This window comes from Glandiceps talaboti, chromosome 19 (assembly GCF_964340395.1).
Source record: "Glandiceps talaboti chromosome 19, keGlaTala1.1, whole genome shotgun sequence".
Taxonomy (NCBI): domain Eukaryota; kingdom Metazoa; phylum Hemichordata; class Enteropneusta; family Spengelidae; genus Glandiceps; species Glandiceps talaboti.
The window spans coordinates 19,916,376-19,937,221 of NC_135567.1; the positions used below are offsets into that span (position 1 = coordinate 19,916,376).

At 35.8% G+C, this 20,846-nt stretch overlaps 2 protein-coding genes and 1 long non-coding RNA gene across 3 annotated transcripts in view; 1 reads left to right on the forward strand and 2 right to left on the reverse strand.

The window, feature by feature from the left end:
• Positions 1-2,114: 2,114 nt before the first annotated feature.
• On the reverse strand, positions 2,115-7,842 carry LOC144450149 (uncharacterized). Its single transcript, XM_078140718.1, has 3 exons — positions 7,600-7,842; positions 6,738-6,860; positions 2,115-6,038 (listed from the first exon to the last, which is right to left on the reverse strand). Exons 1-3 carry the CDS (start codon positions 7,772-7,774, stop codon positions 2,653-2,655), a joined length of 3,684 nt encoding a protein of 1,227 aa, XP_077996844.1. The 5' UTR covers positions 7,775-7,842; the 3' UTR covers positions 2,115-2,652.
• A 1,115-nt stretch (positions 7,843-8,957) lies between these two features.
• LOC144449966 (uncharacterized) lies at positions 8,958-13,592 on the reverse strand. Its single transcript, XR_013482200.1, has 3 exons — positions 13,496-13,592; positions 12,053-12,165; positions 8,958-11,324 (listed from the first exon to the last, which is right to left on the reverse strand). It is a non-coding gene; the product is annotated as an uncharacterized LOC144449966 (long non-coding RNA).
• A 79-nt stretch (positions 13,593-13,671) lies between these two features.
• Positions 13,672-20,846, forward strand: part of LOC144450264 (uncharacterized) — a 35,424-nt gene continuing 28,249 nt past the window's right edge. Inside the window, exon 1 of the mRNA XM_078140860.1 lies at positions 13,672-13,755. The gene's annotated coding sequence lies outside the window, so the exon portion shown is untranslated. The remainder of the gene's footprint in view (positions 13,756-20,846) is intronic.

Below are 20,846 nucleotides of genomic sequence, written 5' to 3' on the forward strand. Positions count from 1 at the left end.
TTCTCACCGTACTGGTTATCAAAAGTTCTCACCGTACTGGTTATCAAAAGTTCTCACCGTACTGGTTATCAAAAGTTCTCACCGTACTGGTTATCAAAAGTTCTCACCGTACTGGTTATCAAAAGTTCTCACCATACTGGTTTGCAAAATTTGTGACCAAACTAGTTTGCAAACATTCTGTGACTCCAATAGCTCTCATACTTTCAGCTTGTTATATCAAGTGGGTGTTGCTTTTAAAATATTCCTATAAGCTGATTGGCTAAATTGGGGAACAATTACATACATTAGACTAATTATTCAAATGAAGTCATTATGTAAATGAACACATGTAACTGCAATGAACACAGTATGCAACACATGAAGTGTAATAATTTACATACATTAGATTAATTATTCAAATGAAGTCATGATGTAAATGAACACGTATTATAAACTGTAGACAGTCTACACATATACTACACAACCTTACAGGTCATCAGAGTCACAGATCAGCACTGTAGACAATCTACACATATACTACACACACTTACAGGCATCAGAGTCACAGCTCAGCAACGTAGACAGTCTACACATATACTATATACACTTACAGGCCATCAGAGTCACAGCCCAGGACAGTAGACAGTCTACACATATACTACATACACTTACAGGTCACCAGAGTCACAGCCCAGGACAGTAGACAGTCTACACATATACTATACACACTTACAGGCCATCAGAGTCACAGCCCAGGACAGTAGACAGTCTACACATATATTACACACACTTACAGGACATCAGAGTCACAGCCCAGGACAGTAGACAGTCTACACATATACTACACACACTTACAGGCCATCAGAGTCACAGCCCAGGACAGTAGACAGTCTACACATATACTACCACACACTTACAGGCCATCAGAGTCACAGCCCAGGACAGTAGACAGTCTACACATATACTACATACACTTACAGGCCATCAGAGTCACAGCCCAGGACAGTAGACAGTCTACACATATACTACACACACTTACAGGCCATCAGAGTCACAGCCCAGGACAGTAGACAGTCTACACATATACTACCACACACTTACAGGCCATCAGAGTCACAGCCCAGGACAGTAGACAGTCTACACATATACTACACACACTTACAGGTCATCAGAGTCACAGCTCAGGACAGTAGACAGTCTACACATATACTACACACACTTACAGGCCATCAGAGTCACAGCCCAGGACAGTAGACAGTCTACACATATACTACACACACTTACAGACCATCAGAATCACAGCCCAAGACAGTAGACAGTCTACACATATACTACATACACTTACAGACCATCAGAGTCACAGCCCAGGACAGTAGACAGTCTACACATATACTACACACACTTACAGGCCGTCAGAGTCACAGCCCAGGACAGTAGACAGTCTACACATATACTACACACACTTACAGGACATCAGAGTCACAGCCCAAGACAGTAGACAGTCTACACATATACTACATACACTTACAGGTCACCAGAGTCACAGCTCAGGACAGTAGACAGTCTACACATATACTACACACACTTACAGGTCATCAGAGTCACAGCTCAGGACTGTAGACAGTCTACACATATACTACACACACTTACAGGTCATCAGAGTCACAGCCCAGGACAGTAGACAGTCTACACATATACTACATACACTTACAGGCCGTCAGAGTCACAGCCCAGGACAGTAGACAGTCTACACATATACTACATACACTTACAGGTCATCAGAGTCACAGCTCAGGACTGTAGACAGTCTACACATATACTACATACACTTACAGACCATCAGAGTCACAGCTCAGGACTGTAGACAGTCTACACATATACTACACACACTTACAGGTCATCAGAGTCACAGCCCAGGACAGTAGACAGTCTACACATATACTACATACACTTACAGGTCATCAGAGTCACAGCCCAGGACTGTAGACAGTCTACACATATACTACATACACTTACAGACCATCAGAGTCACAGCCCAGGACAGTAGACAGTCTACACATATACTACATACACTTACAGACCAACACAGAAGATAGAATTAATATTATATGTAAATAAAAACATATATCCTTTTATTTTTTATTTGGGTAATTTTCTGTGGTTACAAAGTTAATTTTAAAAAAATAGCACCAATGGTATTGTAGAACAAAATGTGCAGTTTTTAAAAAATGTTTGCCAACATGCTGATCCATACTAGGTAAAGGTGTTCATTTACTGAATAATTATCCAGTTGCCTATCCAACAATGTTATCTTTGCAATATACACAATCATTTGGCTGTTGCTATGGGTATCATGTTGCTAGACATATTTGCATACATTTTTTGAATGTTCGTTCACTGGTCTATGAATACCTGATGTTATCTTTGCAATAGAGGTGATCATTTGGCTGTTTCCTGCATTAACACTGAACCCACAAGGCCTTCACTGGACTTTGGCGTTTATTATTTGTTCTATAAATCACTCATAATCAAAGAGGTCAACATGTGTTTCCATAATTTCCTGATAAAAATGTTATTTCAAACGTAATAAAGACAAAACAAGACTAAATGTAACAACATAAGTGACATCATCTCGCGCAATGCATCCTGGAACCGGAAAATCGATTATTGATTTCATTTTTTCTTTTTATGTACCTTTTGATGTGACGTCAGATTACTTTTCTGTTTGAAAAGTTTACCACAAATATCACATTGGTACGGTGTTTCTCCAGTATGTACCCTCATATGTACTCTCAGATATTTTTTACAACTGAAACGTTTTCTACAAACCTCACAACAAACATTTTTCTCCCCTGTATGTGTCACCATATGTATCTCAAATGTTCTTTTGATCGCGAAGTCTCTTCCGCACACATCACAAAGATATGGTTTCTCCCCTGTGTGTGTCGTCATGTGATCGGCTAAAGTGGACCGCTGGTGAAATCCCTTCTTGCAATATCCACAAGGGAAAGGAAAGTGACCAGTATGATGCCGTTCATGGATGTCACAACTTCGTCTGTGACAGAAAGATTCATCGCAAAATTTACACTGAAACGGTTTTTCACCCGTGTGGATTCGCGAATGAGAATCTAACGAGCCTTTTTGTCGGAAACTCTTTTTACATTTGGTGCATTCAAATGGGCGTATATCTTGATGTATTTGTTGATGTTTTCTCAACTGTAATTCACCACCAAATATTTTGTTACATAGATTACATTCCAACATCTCATGACACTTGAGATGCTCTATAAGATCGTTTTTATCCCAAAAAACCTTCCCACACTCGGGACACAAACACAACACTTCCTCGTGATCTTCCGGTACTTGATTAGGATATAGAAACATTACATGTTGTAGATTTTCCTGCGTTTTTGAGTTTTTGATCTGTTTAACATAAACTATGCCATTGGTGGCTGTATTGTTTTTAGTTGTGTTACTTTTATTCGTCATGGTAACATCACTGGATGAGTGCGCACTCATATTATTACTGGATGAGAGCGTAGTCGTATTATCACTGGCTGAGTGCATAGTCGTATTATCACTGGACGAGTACGCAGTCCTTGTATTGACACTGGATGAGTACTCAGTTGCTGTATTATCACTGGCTGAATACATAGTCGTTGTATTATCATTGGCTGAGTATGCAGTCCTTGTAGTATCACTGGATGAGTACGTAGTCGTTTTATCACTGGATGAGTACGTAGTCTTTTTATCACTGGCTGAGTTCACAGTCATTGTATTATCATAACTCCCATTCTCTGACTTCATATTTCCAACGACAACAAAATGATTCTGCACTGAATCATCATCATGACCATCATCCTCAGCACCGGAATCTATCTCTTCTTTTACAACAATATTTCCATCCGATGATTTCCATTCACCTGTAGAAGTTATTTGTGGAAGTACACTTTCACTTGCTGTTGCTATGATATCTTGTTGGTTTCCATGGAAACTACAATCTGATGAATCTGTAACACTGGGATTCAGTTTAACGCGTTTATTTGGCAGATGCTCTTTTGTTTTTCCATCTCCATCATCACATGACTCACGTCTTGTTGTAACCTGGCATGATATTTTGTTGCATTCAACGTTAATTCTATTTGGTACAGACATTTGCGCTGCTGAAATATCACTATTATTATCAAAATCAGTATCTCTTGTAATTAACAGTAAGGATGAATCAACACTTTTATCGTCTGTATCACTCATTTTACTGCCATCAATATCTATTGTATTTCTCACTGTAGTGTTCTTTGTTACAACATTATTTACAATATTACATTCTTGCAATGATACCTCTGTTGTTTGGATACTTTGTACGGGCGTAGAATGAAATCCGAGTGTACCATCATCACTTTGACATGGTTCTGTGCGTTGAATGTTTCGCTTCACATCCGAGCATAAATCAGCAATATTTTTGGTCTGTACTTCGGTGCTAGGATCAACCCTGAACAAAACTTTGTCACTCAGCACAATGTTATTACTGTATGATGGTGCCCCCTGTTGATGTGTTTCTTTGAATGACATAGAGTTGATTCTTGAACTATCTTTATCATTCCTGTACACCTCTGAAGGGTTAATATTCCCCTTTACATATATAACAGTATTATTAATTTTTCTGCCGTGTTTGTCGGAAATCACAGAGTCTTTCCACGTTTTGTTACTTGTGACAATGCTATCTTCTGACATTAGTAATTCCTCAAGTTGTGTTTTCATTGGGTTTGTAACTTGACATGCAAGCAATGCTGTGTCTTTAGTACTTGAATCTACTTCTTGCAGGGATTTCACAGAACTGATACTTTTCAATCTGGGTAAGTTATCTTCATTATCGTGTAATTCTCTTGTTTGAGCACTTGAAGAATTAGTCTTCTTTAGCTGACTGTCGTTTACTTCTGATTTTGAAGTAACACGCGGTAAAGTTTTGTCATCTAGTGACACACTTTTACTCAACATTTGAGGGTTTTGTCCAACACTGTCAGTACACATGTTATATGTTTCATTGTTAGCCTGGTGTGACACTGCTCTTTGAGCTGTATTTTTCATTTCGATTCTTTTTGTTTCATCATTTTTGGAATCCACTTTTGGATAAATGATCTTGAACACAATCTGTTTCTTTACTTCTTCCGGTGAGTTTGTAGTTTTCTTTCCTATGTGTTTATTATGATCTAACACATTACGTAAAAGTGCACCGATTTCACCAGTATTATTTTCAGCTCTTTGTGGCGTATCTTTTGGCGATGTTTTCAAAATTCTTGCTACCTGTTGTGGAAGACTTTTACCTTCTGGTTGTCCTTGCGTGTTGCTGGTTATCTCTTCTAGTTGTCCTCGCATGTTGCTAGCTATCCCTTCTGGTTGTCCTTGCCTGTTGCTGGTTATCTCTTGTGGTGGTCTTTTTACAGTACATATTGCCTGTTCTGGTAGTTTATACACTGTATTTATAACCCCATCTGGTTGTCCATGCATGTAGCTGACTCTATCCTGTGATGTTCCTATTTCAGACATAGCTATGTTTTCTGGTGGTCCAGTCGTAGATGGATCAATGTTTTCTGGTGGTTTTTGTGTAGTTCTTTTAATGTTTTCATATATTTCTTGCACAATACTACTGTTCAGCTGGGGTGTTCCTGTTTCAACATCATCTAGTTGTTGTGGTTTCGTTGTGATAAGATGTATTGGTCCTTGTACACTACCATCTATATGTGGTGGTTCTGTTGCAGTTTGATGTGGTGGTCCTTGTACACTACCATCTATATGTGGTGGTTCTGTTGCAGTTTGATGTGGTGGTCCTTGTACACTACCATCTATATGTGGTGGCTCTGTTGCAGTTTGATGTGGTGGTCCTTGTACACTACCATCTATATGTGGTGGTTTTGTCATGATTTGACATGGTGTTCCTAATTCAGTACATTCCAATACTTGCAGTGAATCATTCAATGGCTCTCCATCTAGTGATGTCATATTAACTTCTTGTTTCTTCACAACTCCATTCAGACACAGAAAGTTAACCAGGACACTTTTATCTGTGAAAAGAAAGTTAACCAGGACACTTTTATCTGTGAAAAGAAAGTTAACCAGGACACTTTTATCTGTGAAAAGAAAGTTAACCAGGACACTTTTATCTGTGAAAAGAAAGTTAACCAGGACACTTTTATCTGTGAAAAGAAATTCATGGTTTTAAGTATTCACTACAATGTCATTTGACTTATTGAACGGTTCAAACTCTTCACAGAGTATTTCTAAGTTCCTAAACTAACTTCGCAAAATTAAAATGACACTGTTAGATTTTGTTATCTTGAAGAAGGAATATACCTAGCTGTTTTGTATGTACCGATATCTACTGCATAATTGTACTGTGGGTCCTCATTGACTACATAAGGGCTAATCATTTATTGACGTGTTTCTGCGATGCTTGGGTCGCAATAATGTGGAGTCGCAGTAACAACTAACATGTCAACAAATGGTTAGCCCTATGTAGTCAATGAGGACCCACAGTACAAGGATATTGTAGTACAATTATGCAGTAGATATCAGTACATACAAAACAACCATTTTAACGATGTGCCTAAGGACTGTGCAGAGTGTCTAGACATGTTATCATCTAGTGTAGATCTTGTCACTATCCAGCCCACGTCATAATAATTATAACAGTTTTTGTTTTGCTATTTACCATAGTGTGGAATCCACTATCTTATTAACCATTTACTGTAAACAATATTTACCTTTATCTGTTGGATTGTTGTCTTTAAAACGATGTAATAAAAATTGACTACATTTCTCAAAGAATTTGATCAGTCTGTCTGTATTGTTGGTTCTCTTAGCTTCGTCCCATACTTTACAACAATCTGTAAAAGACAAAAAAAATGCATTTACCATTATGGGTGAATAAATTTAGTTTAATCAATTCTCCAATCAACTTAGTTGATCTGTATGTTCATTGATTTATTGCAATAAATGGACATGTGTTTACAATAAATTAAAGTAAATAAATAAACTATGTACAAGAGAAAAATATATCAACACACACAAACACAACATTCATACATCCATCCAAACACCCCCCCCCACACACACACACATACATACATACATACATACATACATACATACATACATACATACATACATACATACATACATATATACATACATACATACATACATACATACATACATACACATACATACACACACACACACACACACACACACACACACACACACCATGGAAGTATAACCCACGTTATACTTCCATGCATACACAGACACACATACATACACAGACACACAGACACAGACACACACATATGAACAAAGAAATACATTTTTTAAGGTCAACTTATCCGGAAAGTAAAATTATGATACATTTTTCCAACGTTTAGTGTAAATGAGTGACTATTTACATGTACACGTGTGTCAAGTTTGAGAATGTTTGGTATGTTTGCAACTTTGTGCAATATTGTGTCATGTTTAATCGCAAATATTATCATCTGCATTGATTGAATCAGGTATCAATGATAAAAAATCTCTGATTACACCACAATCCCTCAACCCTCAGAGAAAATGGTGACCGACAATTCTTACCTCGAGGGTTAAATGTAGTTTGTGTACATTCACTCTCCGGAAGTCCACACTTGCATGCCGAGAGATTGTTTACAGTCACATCGTCAAACTTCGATCGAGGTCTGTCACCTCCAACCGAAAAAATCAAGTTTATATCCGACCATACGTGTAACGTTACATCTTCTAGTTCATCCATCTTTCTTGTTAGTTGTTAGAAATCATTGAAACATGAGAAAACCGGAAAAATAACAACAGCCGACAGAGTTAGTAAATGCTCAAAGCATGATGGGAATACTATATTTGTGAGAGGGCGCTATTCAAAATCAGTGTGGCTTAGTTAAATATCGATCGGATGCACATACAAGAAACTTGAGATGACATATTGTATTATGTGCCCTTGGCAATGTAATGTCCTACCATTCCTACCAAAAAATTTCGAGACTTCATGAAATTCTTTTTTTAAGTGTTTGTTTGTATGTTATCACAAAATTATTGCATGAAATAATTAATAACCATAATCTCTGTGACTTATGTCTAAGAATCAAGAAGTTCAAAAAGTTCACAGAAAGACAAATAATTTGGTGACAATTTTGGGAGGAAAATGATTTTGTAATAAATATATCAAACGAAATATTTAGTGCCTTTCAGCACTTGAGTTCCATAAATATTTAGTGCCTTTCAGAATTCGAGTTATATGAATACTTACATTATTTTTGAATTTTTTGAAAATTATTTAGACACTTTAAGAAATTTCAGTGCAAGAAATTTGTCATAAAAAAATGTTGTTGAGGTCATAATTATTTAGAAATTGAGTTGAGAATATTTTGAAATGTACCTTGTAATACGAGCATGTACATTGTCACTCTGCCCTCACCGGCCTGATAGTGAAAGGGGTTGACTGATGTGTGAGGGCGCTCTATCAGGCGTGCCTTTCAGACTTCTCAAGTGAATAAGGAGTTGAGAACTAGTATAGATGTTCAATCTTATCTCTTTGTGGGATATTGTACAAGAATTCAATACATAAACTATATATATATATATATATACTACTACATCACGTTGTTCCACCCTCCTCTCTCCCAACATGAGAGGGTTGACCGATGGCCCATCCTCACTGGCCTTCTCTCTACAAATATGAGAGGGGTTGACTGATGTGTGAGGGTGCCCCGTGTTTGACTAATGTGTGAGGACACCTTGTCAAGACATCGGCATATTTTATATTACAGATCAACTGCACAGTGAAATAGAGTCATCATCAGTACACTCTACACATTGTTAACAGTGGTGACAAGACTGTCTGATGTCTGGAACACAACAGATCTATAACACTCAACAAAACTCATCAACATTTTCCCAATAGAACAGAGAGCCTCAAATAATGTGGTTCAAATTCTGAAGTACTTTATTTACAAAACATGTCAGGCAAAAACCCCAAACTCAACTATTACATTGTCTGCATTCACTTTTTTGTAACACAGTGGTGAAATATATAGAACAGGAAGTGAAAACATATATAACAGGAAGTGAAATAAATATATGTCTACATTCACTACAAGCTAAATTGCAGCACTTTCTTTTCACAAAAATAAATCTTCTGCCCTTAATGTGCTGCCCCTCAACTAAGCACATATATAAAAGGCTTCCTCATTGGTTGAGGTAGTACCTCCCATCAGCCAATAGAAGAGCACCTTGCAAATGAATATATGTGGGCTCAGAACAAGTGAAGATTTAACCTTAGGGAGTTACCACAAGTTCAGCAATACATATTTATGGAAGGCATCCCCTTATTGGCTATTCAATGCAATGAAATGCAGTACTGACCAATCAAAAACAAGGTTCTACCTCAAGCTACTGGCCCTCGTACAGTTTGAATGAATAGAGCCAATGAGTGTGCCCCTCTTGGCCAATTTGATGTACCACCAACACACCTATCTCATACTATGTGGTGATTTACAAGCAGTATGTCTAAGCCAATTTGACGCATCACTGAATATGTAATTTCCAGCAACATGGTTACACACCAAGTTTGGTGTTCTCCTATCTCTATATAGTGACTCACAAGCACTGTGTTCTTAACAAATTTGAATTGCCACGGACACAGCAATTTCTAGTGATACACCAAAATATGGTGTTTTCCTATCTCTTACTATATGGTCACTCACAAGAAAACATAGATTTTATCATTTTGATGGACAAATCTTTTCTCATTCATTAGAAGATATATATAACCCAATATATGCTATTTTAAGTATCCTAGGTAACGAAATATTATGAAAACAAAAACGTGTAACTGAGTTATCTTGGACAAAATTGAGCCAGATAACCAGATCTGGACTCATTAAAACAATATCTTCTGAATTTACTGTTCAGGTCAGGTTCTTCTAGGAACAATTTGTCTTTTTAAGAAAACAAATGTTCATCAAACTTTGCTAATCTGTCATTTACATTAACACCAACAAACAATAAATTCATTGGGGAAAACCACAGGGGTCAGGAAGAATAAATTATTTATTTTTTCACATTTTTCCTCCTACCCTGTGGAAAATCTTTGTAAAACCGAAATCATGCCAAACTGTTTGCAATATATAGCAGTAAACAAAATGCCCTTCTTTTGAAGTTTTATAAGTTTTATCCATCATTCGTATCACTTTAATAACACGCAATCATAAAAAGTTTCTCAACAGTATTTCATTTGTGACTGCTAGTCTTTCTAAAATGTTAAGTTTTTTGTGCAATATAACAAAATAATCTTGTCGCCATCATTTGGTATTTTCAATTTTATTTCATTTGTTATTTTCGAACATAATAACTTAACACATAGACCCAAAAAAAAAAAAGGAAATTTGAATATTTGATCACAAATTGTAGAATTCATCTCATGAACTTTTGTCTGTTTCTTGACATGTATACAAATGAAAAATAGTTGCCTTCAGCTTTATGCTCTAGATAGACTTGTCGTCTGGGTGTCACATTGTTGTCACTTTGATGTAGTAACAGCAATATGGAGCAGCCATAATGGTGAATTGTTCAGTCTATGTTCTGGATATCACACATTACATGTCATTAACCTTATAGAATATAAACATGTAAAGTATATCCATCACTGTGGCAACAAAACATGAACACATTTGAAGAATTAACAAAAAAAAGAGTCAATTTATCTGCAAGTTAGTGTGTCCTCTATACCAATTTGATGCAAGGCAACTAAGGATAGCCCCTAGACTAGAGTTTGGGGGTCTACAGTTAACGTCTTATACACACACAGACAAATATTACAACTACACTGCTATATAATGTTATATATACACACACTGTAAATGATAATTTCAAATATATGACTTTCTTTGACAAAAAAATTCAAATATAAACACAGTTTTCAGAGTTAGTGATGCCCTCCATTTTATAGAATGGTGTAGGTCAGTCAGAGAGGATTGACTATTTGAAGGTAAAATTAGTGACAGAACCTGTGTCCCTGTATTTTAAATCTCTACCCCACACTCTTAAATATGGACTAATCCAACCTTGTAATATAGAAGGATCATTCCAATATGTTGAGAGTTGAGGGAGATCATGTAGTTAACAATGTCTTGATTTAACACCAGGTGGGTTTTTCGGTTTGGTTTGGTTTATCTGAGTCGTTTTGGTGTGTGATACATCACCATTCTATGTGAAGCAAATATACTTAGTGCTACTCCAAGGAGGGATAAAACAACTGCTGACTTGTTCATGGTCTTTTCAGTGGAATTCTGAAAAAATAAACATAAAATTTGTCAATGTTTTTTTCAAATACAATGGTAAAATATATTACTAATTAAATGCCAATGTGGTCTCTAACTAAACCACATCTGGTCAAAGTCCCTCAATCAGCACAAAAAGTTGTTCATCCAATCAGTAAACCCCAGCTGTTTGTGTGACTATAAGTAGCATCCTGAGCTGACAAATATACCATATTTGGACATTACTGTACCATATTTGGACATTACTCTACCATATTTGGACATTACTGTACCATATTTGGACATTACATAACTGCCTCAATAAACACTAACTTTATGAGGGACTGTGTTATTGGTTAGAATTTTGTGACTGATTGACAAATCATTGCATAATCAGTGGTAGTCTGAGTGGGCTACCAGCTGCAAATTATGGTAGTCCAATGACAAGAATTGGTAGTCTGTGGACATGGGACTACTGGTCATTTCGAGTCCTGCAGACATAAAACTATTTTATTAATACACATATATCCAATAGAGGAAATCTGTTTTTAGTTCAGGAATATAGCATTATTGGTCACAATCCTTGGGCTACCAATTTCTGAAACTGGTAGCCAATTAGGACTATTACAGAAAAAAAGTTAATTTCAAACCCCGATAACATGTCTTTGTTAAAATAATAAATAACAGAATTCAAGCACATAAAAACTAGCTGTGAAAGACATCTATCCTTCAGTATAGACAAAATCTTAATATCTCACCTGTGCCACTCTGTTGCCAGGGGTTACAAATCGGCTAAGTCTGCTGACAATCATGCTTGACTATAGAGGGCGCTATACTGGTTACTGAACTCTCACTGGAGATGCAAAACAACCTTCAATAGAATAGAAAGGATATTTTCTCTGTAAGTTAATCAACTGGATGACTGTTTTTCAGTTCCTGGTATTTGTGATGGGAATGTTAAGGATATAAAAGGCATGCACGGTGTAAACGACAGTGGAAATATTTCAAATAATGATGTATGCAAAGTTCTGAATGTTGTTTACTTGACCCGACATCCCCAGTACCCTAATTTGCAATCTTTTGTTACTCAGTTTCCATTGTATTCCTGTCATTTCGTTAATCCTTTTTCCTGCGGACATTTTAATGTTGCTTTCTGACTTTACTGTCATAATCTTGGTAAATCAACTATAAAATGTTCAAAACATGAAAAGAAAGTTGACCTCTGAGTGTCTAGACAGAGGACAAGGTGACCTTGAAAAATATGTTTTGATGTGCTTGCAGAATTTCACAAAATTTTAACTTAATTCATGGAGGTTGCTTAATTGTGATAGATTTCTTTACAGCTGTACCAATATGTACTAAAATATGTAATTTCTAACTAGTTTTTTTCAGTACATTGCTGAGTACACAGCAGTGCCCTTGACCCAATGGAAATTGTAATATTTTAATCTCATGCAAACATTTTCTTAATGTATTCTTTCACACATGTTTCTCTCTAATATTGATTGAAGTGTGTTGAATTAAAAACGTGACCGCCAGGCGAACAGAGACGGCGACGGTCAACTCCACCGTTATGCAACACACTGCAGACATACTAATAGGTCATTGACACTAGCCATCACGTTACCGAAAACGTGTTTGATCAAACTGCACTCAAAATAGACAAATTCGAAAAAATATTTCAAATATTTTCAAACACAGCAATTACAAACTTGCTTCCGACATTGTAAGGCTACGTCGGTGTCATAGAAAGTTGTGTACTCGATGCAATAAGTCTTCGAGTACTGTACGAATGTAAATTAATGGACAGATTGTAAACAAATAAATATGGCGGAAAATGTGGGTTCAATTTCAAAGACGAAAACAGAAGACCTAAAGTTTTAGAACACTAATATTTTATGATTTTAACAACTCTGAATTAAAAAGAGTGTAGAATTCTATCACTCCCACTCATCCGACCCCATATTTTTCATGCATTCAGAAAAAAACAAATACCGGTTCGTAGTAAAAATCCAGTCAAAACCGGTCGACTACACACCGGTACCATGCCAGTCGGCGGGATGTTGTTGATCACTGGCAACATTCAGGGCAAAATTGTTCAACGTACAATTACAAATGCGATGTTACTGTTCATCAGAGTTTGCCTAAATAATGCTCACGGAATAAAAAAATTATGAATAACAAAAAATGTCGGGTCCTACCTTCTATCGCAGCAGAAAGTGCCCACCTCGCACCTCACGACATTTTCACGTTGCAGCTCAATGTGATTTCGTCATACGTGAGGGCGCTCTAATTTACCACGAAGTCAGTGGAGTGACGTCAGTAGATTTCCGGCCTTATTCGGTAATGTTCGGATAAAAACGGCAGGTCAAGGGTCAGTGTGGTCATTATGCTCGGCAGGAAGTGTCATCCGGTGGAATTTCGGCTCAGTATTTCTTTCCTTTTAGAGGAGCACGCTACTGTAAGTATATTTTCCTTATCCATAGTTCAACAAATACACGTTCTTACGTTTATGTCAGGAGGTAGCGAATGGTGATCGAATCGTACTTTAACTGTTAGATGTGTTCAAAATTTGACAGTTTACAGTCGTTGTTCAATGTACCGGTCAAAATTCCGTTTCTCACTGTCTTTTGTTAATCAAATGTTCTATGTTCATCTCTTTAGCACGAGACGTTGATCTTGTAACAAATCGTTTTAATCCATCAACAAATATTGCACAGTTTATTTATTTATTGTTGTTGTGAATGTCCAGAATCAAAGGCGATGTCTGACTTTCAGTAACTGCCTGGTCGGTCTGTAATAAATGATGGGAGTTGTGTATGGTCTGCAAGACGGTACGTCTGTCGGCCTGTGGGATCTACTTGGCCCAGAGCTTGAACAATAACGAATTGTCTTACATGACAATATAGCTATGTGATGTTATTTACCACATTCCTGCCCCGAAACGTATTCCGTAACCGTTTACAAACACGGAGTTATCAGCTGATCGCCCATATTTCACAAACTGTCTACAGCACCGTTAACATTGTACGCGGTGTGCATTTGTAAATTAGGGAGTGTCGAGCACGGCTTGACCATGTAATATTTTAATTTTTCCACAACCAAAACACGGTGTCAAGCGTCTACAATCAAATTAAATCTAGGTTTAATTTAAAATTGATAAATTCTATAATTAGTTTACTGCTTGTGATGTAGGTATTTGTATAAAACGTTCGAAATGGCGTCTCGTGAGAGAAGTGGGAAGGTTTATTTTGACTCGTCTATACGATGATGTCATCGCTTCATGGAATGAATCATACATTTACTACGCAGGGCTTCCCAGCGATCAACGCATTTTCAGTCCCAACTCATGGTCAAAACATCTACACGTGTCACATGTTTTGTGCAAAATATAATCCACATTTTTACGCATTACACTAAGAGTTGTAAAACTGTGTATATTTTTTTAAACATATTTGCCTTGATTACGTGTTGAGTGGTGGTCCATTATATACTCCATAGATAGCCTGATAGGTGTCATGAATCTCTCTCACAGTGTTGTTACCTTGAAGTAAACCGATTATTATACAAATCTAACATGTCATGTTAAAACATGATTTGAAATAATTTATGTTCACATAGTTTTAAAACTTGAGCTTAGAACTTCACACATAAATTTCTATTAATCTCTCTGCGTCAATCTTGTGAATTTTTTACTCATTAATTTCGTAATAATTATTAGTTCATATCCATATTTTATGTCAAATTTATTCAGATTTTTGAATGAGTACATTTTTTGTTGTAAGTTTTTGATAAAACATTGGATGTATTTTAACTGCCGTTAACTGTCTTGTCAAGTTTAAATGTCTCAAGTTTTTTTGGAAGATATCCAATACCAACAAAGGGTATTGTTATTCATTGTCCAGGGATGCCTTGCTCTGTGTTTGTAACAAGTACATTTAAACTGATACATTGATTCGAAAAATTCAGGGTCATTATTCATAAATAAAGATTTAAATTTTTGTGAAATGTTAAAGGTTCCTATTACATCCCTAACCAAAGTTATGGAACCGTAACTACCATTGTGATGGCCTAACTTAAGTTGGCTAGTTTTAACTACCACTGTGTGATGGTTAATGTTAGCAAACTTTAATACGCTTTCTACCAGGGGGGTATTTGTTTGTTCACAAAAGCTACAAGTTGGGAAAACAGGATTTTAAGTACATGTACTAACTACTGCAATGGTCTAACCAGTTACTGAGTTAGCAAACCTTAACTACTACTGCAATGGTCTAACCTGTTAGCAAACCTTAACTACCACTGCAATGGTCTAACCAGTTACTGAGTTAACAAACCTTAACTACTACTGCAATGGTCTAACCAGTTACTGAGTTAACAAACCTTAACTACTACTGCAATGGTCTAACCAGTTAGCAAACCTTAACTACCACTGCAATGGTCTAACTTACATAAACTAGTGAACCATTATTACCACTATGATGGCAAATGAAAAAATGGTTGAATAAGTGTTGCTCAACAAATTTGTAGAATTTATATGTGTATAAAATGAAATGTAATTTAAGGAAGAAATGTGACACATTGTAGGAGTTGAACTCACATCCCCTGAATAATTTTTTTTTTTTCATTTTTTCATTTACACATTTGCTCATTATACATTACAACTTCTTCTTTTTTAAATAACGAAAGTTGAAAAAGAAAAGCAGATTATTTGAGCATTACCAGTTTCCTGTAGTACAAATATATCCTGTTATTTTCTCAACAAAATGTTTCATTTATGCAATGCCTCTCCAAAATATCCACTGATAATATAACAGGATATGACGTATTGAAAGTTAAAACACTTTTACAGTTTTGGTTTTATATCTTTTAGTTTTTATGTTCATTTGGAAAAATAACTGGACATCAAAAATCTACCAGTAATTCATTTGGTAAGGGACAATAACATAATGTCAAAACAAGCTCTATAAATGAACTTTGTTCATTTAGGACAAACATCCTCCCCTAAACAAACGTTCACAAGTGCCAAATTGACATATTTATATACATGTAAACCATGATGAAAATTGTAGCGGCCACATCGCTATGATCGATGCAATGTAAAAATATGGTAAATACATTCGGAAAGCCAGCACTGTATTTCACATTAGAAGTAAAATTTTAATCAACATATCAACACCTCAGTAGTAAATACAGAACCTGTTATCATTAAAGGCGTGAAAGTTTTCGAAATTTGATTAGAAGTGCTGTAATCAGATGAAGATAATGTAATATTTAGGAACAACTTCTGTCTACCAATCTTCTTGTAAGGAAGACTGCACACTTTAGAAACTTTTCCCCCTCTCTGCTACTTTGGATTTCAAACATTATAATAAAATGGTGGCGTCTGTTCAAATAGTTATTGAATTTGAAATGATTGTTGTTTGCTACATATTTAGTCAGGTGAACTATTTCAGTAAACAGAATCACAAATCTACTTGTAGCAGTGTTTACATGCCACTGAATTCTGATAAAATAGCAAACCTGGTGAGGTCAAGGGTCAACACAGGGTCTGTACAGACATTAATAACGAACCAGACACCACAAGACATGCACAGCTGATTACTGCCATTCAAGATATTCATTGTTGATTACAAAGTTCTACAGGTAACACATTTGTTATAACCCTCACAACATAGTCATGTCTTCTCACCTCCATGTACAGATTTCAAAATTGTTGGCAATTGACCAAATACCGTTGGAGTGTTACAAATTCGACAGTTGATCATTTGAACACCTGAGATGTTTAAAACGTTAACCGGATTATTTAGGAATGTATTATTATCTGGAGAATTAAATTGCATAGAGATTTACAAGTGTTAAGTTTATTAAGTACGCTAATTCAAACAAAAGCCAGTATTATCAACTATACACAGGTAAGGGACAAGAATTTAGAAGAGTTGACTAACTGTACAATAGGTGCACATTTGTATTCAAGCTAGGGAGTTACAGTTAGGTTCAGGAATAGGATTAGACCCCCTAACCTGATTTGTATTAGCAATATGTAAGAATGAAGAACAGTGGACTGATTGTGCAACAGATACACATTTGTATGCAAGCTAGGGAGTTAAATTAGGGTTAGTTTAGGGATAGGAATGTGTTTAGACCCCTTAACATGATTTGTATTATCAGTGTATGGCAAGAACAGTAGCCCAACTGTACCATGATTGATACGTATTTATAATTCAAGCAAGGGAGTTAGAGTTAGGGTTATATATCAGTTTAGGGTTAGACCCCCTCCCTCCCTCCCTGCCTTCCTCCCTCCCTGCCTGTATACATCAGAATTGTATTACATTTTGTATCTGCAGTGAGTTGTGATTGTTCCTAGTGGTGTTCTGTTGAGTATAATAACTTTGTACGTTGTATTAGGTTCAAAATTGAAATGTTTTCCATATGTGTAGTTACCATAGTATAGTGTGCACACAGTTATACTATTATGATGTAGTAGTAATATGTGCTTCAACATGCACATACCTACACACATACATGTACACATACACACATGTACACACATGCAAACATACACATATATGCATACCTACACACACACACACATACATACACACATATACCTACACACATACACATACACACATGTACACACATACCTACACATACACATATACACACATACACACACACATACATACATACATACATACATACATACATACATACATACATACATACATACATACATACATACATACATACATACATACATACATACATACATACATACATACATATGCATATATGCATACCTATACACACATACATACACACACACATACCTACACATACACATACACACATGTACACACATGATGCACATACATACATACATACACACACACACACACACACACACACACACACACACACACACACACACATATGCACACACAAGCAAACAGGAAAAAATGCTATAGATACAACTGTTGCAGTTGCAAAGATCAAATTTAACAAAAACATCAAACAGTTTGAGATTTCAAGGTCTTTGTTTACCTATAATTTGCATATAGTGACATTGGCCTTGAAATGCCAAAATAATGTTTGTATTGGTCAGTTATTTTTGGACAGAAAATCTATTACTCAGCCAAAATAAACATAGAAGTTCAAGGTATAACTCTCTGCCAGGAGTCAGTTACCTGGATAACTACAAATATCCCATGTCTATGTCCTTCAACATTCCAATCTAGTGATGTCATTTTTACCTTCAGGCAAGGATGACTTAGGGGACAGGAAAGTCCATTATTTTTGTTGTACGGGTAGTTGGTTTCTTAAAGACCCAGCAATGTTTGGTGATGTTTGTAACAGAGGATAGAAATCTGATCAACTTTGCATAGATTTCAATACCCTTTCAGCGGTGAACAAATTATTTTTGTGAAATGGAGGTCCTCGGACCACCAGTGCCTTAAAAAATCCAATGGTCCTGCTGAAATAATTAGTGGTCCCAGGTCCCACTAATGTGAAACATTAAATCTTACCTATGAATATTCAGACGACTTTTTAACATATTTATTATTTTATTAACAGTAACTTAATTTGTTCACCCCTGCCTTTGTCATAATTTTTGTGGGAGTGAACCCAGGTAACAGTGGATGGAAAAACACTGATATAGTAGAAAGGAAGTTACATGTAGTCAGTAAAGATATCATGATACTTGTGCCACGGTATTAATCTGAGCACAGGGTTAGATATTATTGCTTAGATTGCCGTTTTCTTAGGAAAATATCATACAAATCTTGCTGCTACAAATGTATCAATCTCTATACTACGTAAAAAGAAATAGTAGTAGTAGTAGTAGTAGTAGTAGTAGTAGTAGTTCCTTACAGGTAGAAATATATATTCAAAAGGTTGTTATATTTAGTCTGTAGACCTGGAAAACAACAATCTATGAAATATTACACCCCCCTATGAATCTGAGGACCTGAATAACACAACGTATCTTATAGTCAGAAGGTAGCCTTGAGAAAAATGACTGGAACTCAGGTAGATTTTACTTTCTGAAATAAAGTGGCAAATAATGACAGTTTTATTGATCTGTTTGATTATAAACGTACTTAACAATCAGACTTATGTCAGTTATAAATCGTTTATATTATTATTATAGTGCAGAATAATTAATTTGTACATTAATTAATCATAAATATTCTAATAAAATTTATGATTTGAGATTTAGTCTTATCACATATTAATAAAAATACACAAAAACAAATAAAATATTAAACATATCAGAAGTTAATTTGTTATTTGTACATTAATAATATGTGTACGTTTTGAACATGTACGACATATGTTGTCATCAGTCATTACAGGTAGGTCATTGACTGGTATAAAAAACACATACACTGTATATTCAACAAGTTTCTGTATGTTTTGTTGATTTTTTCAGTGAATTTGTTGTCCTTTTGTTAAAATTTCTATGGGTGCTATCAGATTAAAAGTGATTAACTTATGAAGGACATCTTTTCTATCACCGACTGAAATTAACTTCTCAACTACAACCAAGGCTGATCTGTCAATCATTTATATTTATATGCAAATTAGCTATTTATATGCAAATTGGATAATCAGTATGCAAGAACACTTGAACTATCTGGACATATCCAGCATGGGTATGAAAAACTAAGGTTGATACAAAAATAAAGCAGCTCGTTTTGTTCATATATAAATGTGGAATTTTCGTTAATGATTAATTCTCATTTAGATTAATTAATTAGTTAATTAATTGATTAGTTAATTTTCATAATTCTCCTCTGCAAGTGTTTGTGTTTATACAACTACATGTAAGTACAAATTGGGAGAAAGAGGGTTAAATTTTACTTGTTTTGCAGGAAAACAAAATTGTAATTTGTACCAAGAATGGTCTAAAATGGACTAAAATGTCACCACTCTCAGTTAAAATTAGTCTTTAGGGAAACTAGTTGAAGACCAGAAAATGGCAATAAATTTTCTAATTGTGAAAAATGTCACTTTACATGATACCAGCTTTGTGTTAATACTGAGCTAGTGTAGGAACATATGTTACTTGAATGACTTTTGTTTTGTACATTTTGGAGTCTGGCGAAATGAACCAGACTGTTTTGGTTGACATAGCAACATCAGCCAAGGTTGTCGCTCTATAAATGAGTTACCTAGCAACCAGATATTTATTTCCCCTGATGTTGTAAATGTAATTTTGTTAAGATATGACTCATACAGTATTTGTAGTTGATATGATATAATCATATCTGATGTATGGATAATGAACCAATATGGTAGCCTAGGTATAGACTATGTAGAGAATAGTAGACACATTCACTTGTACAGAGGATAGTGTGTGTGTGTGTGTGTGTGTGTGTGTGTGTGTGTATGTGTGTGTGTGTATGTGTCTGTCTCTGTGTGTATGTGTATGTGTGTGTCTGTGTCTCTGTATGTGTGTATGTATGTATGTGTGTATGTGTGTATGTATGTGTGTATGTGTATGTGTGTGTCTGTATACTATATGTGTGTGTGTCTATGTGTGTCTGT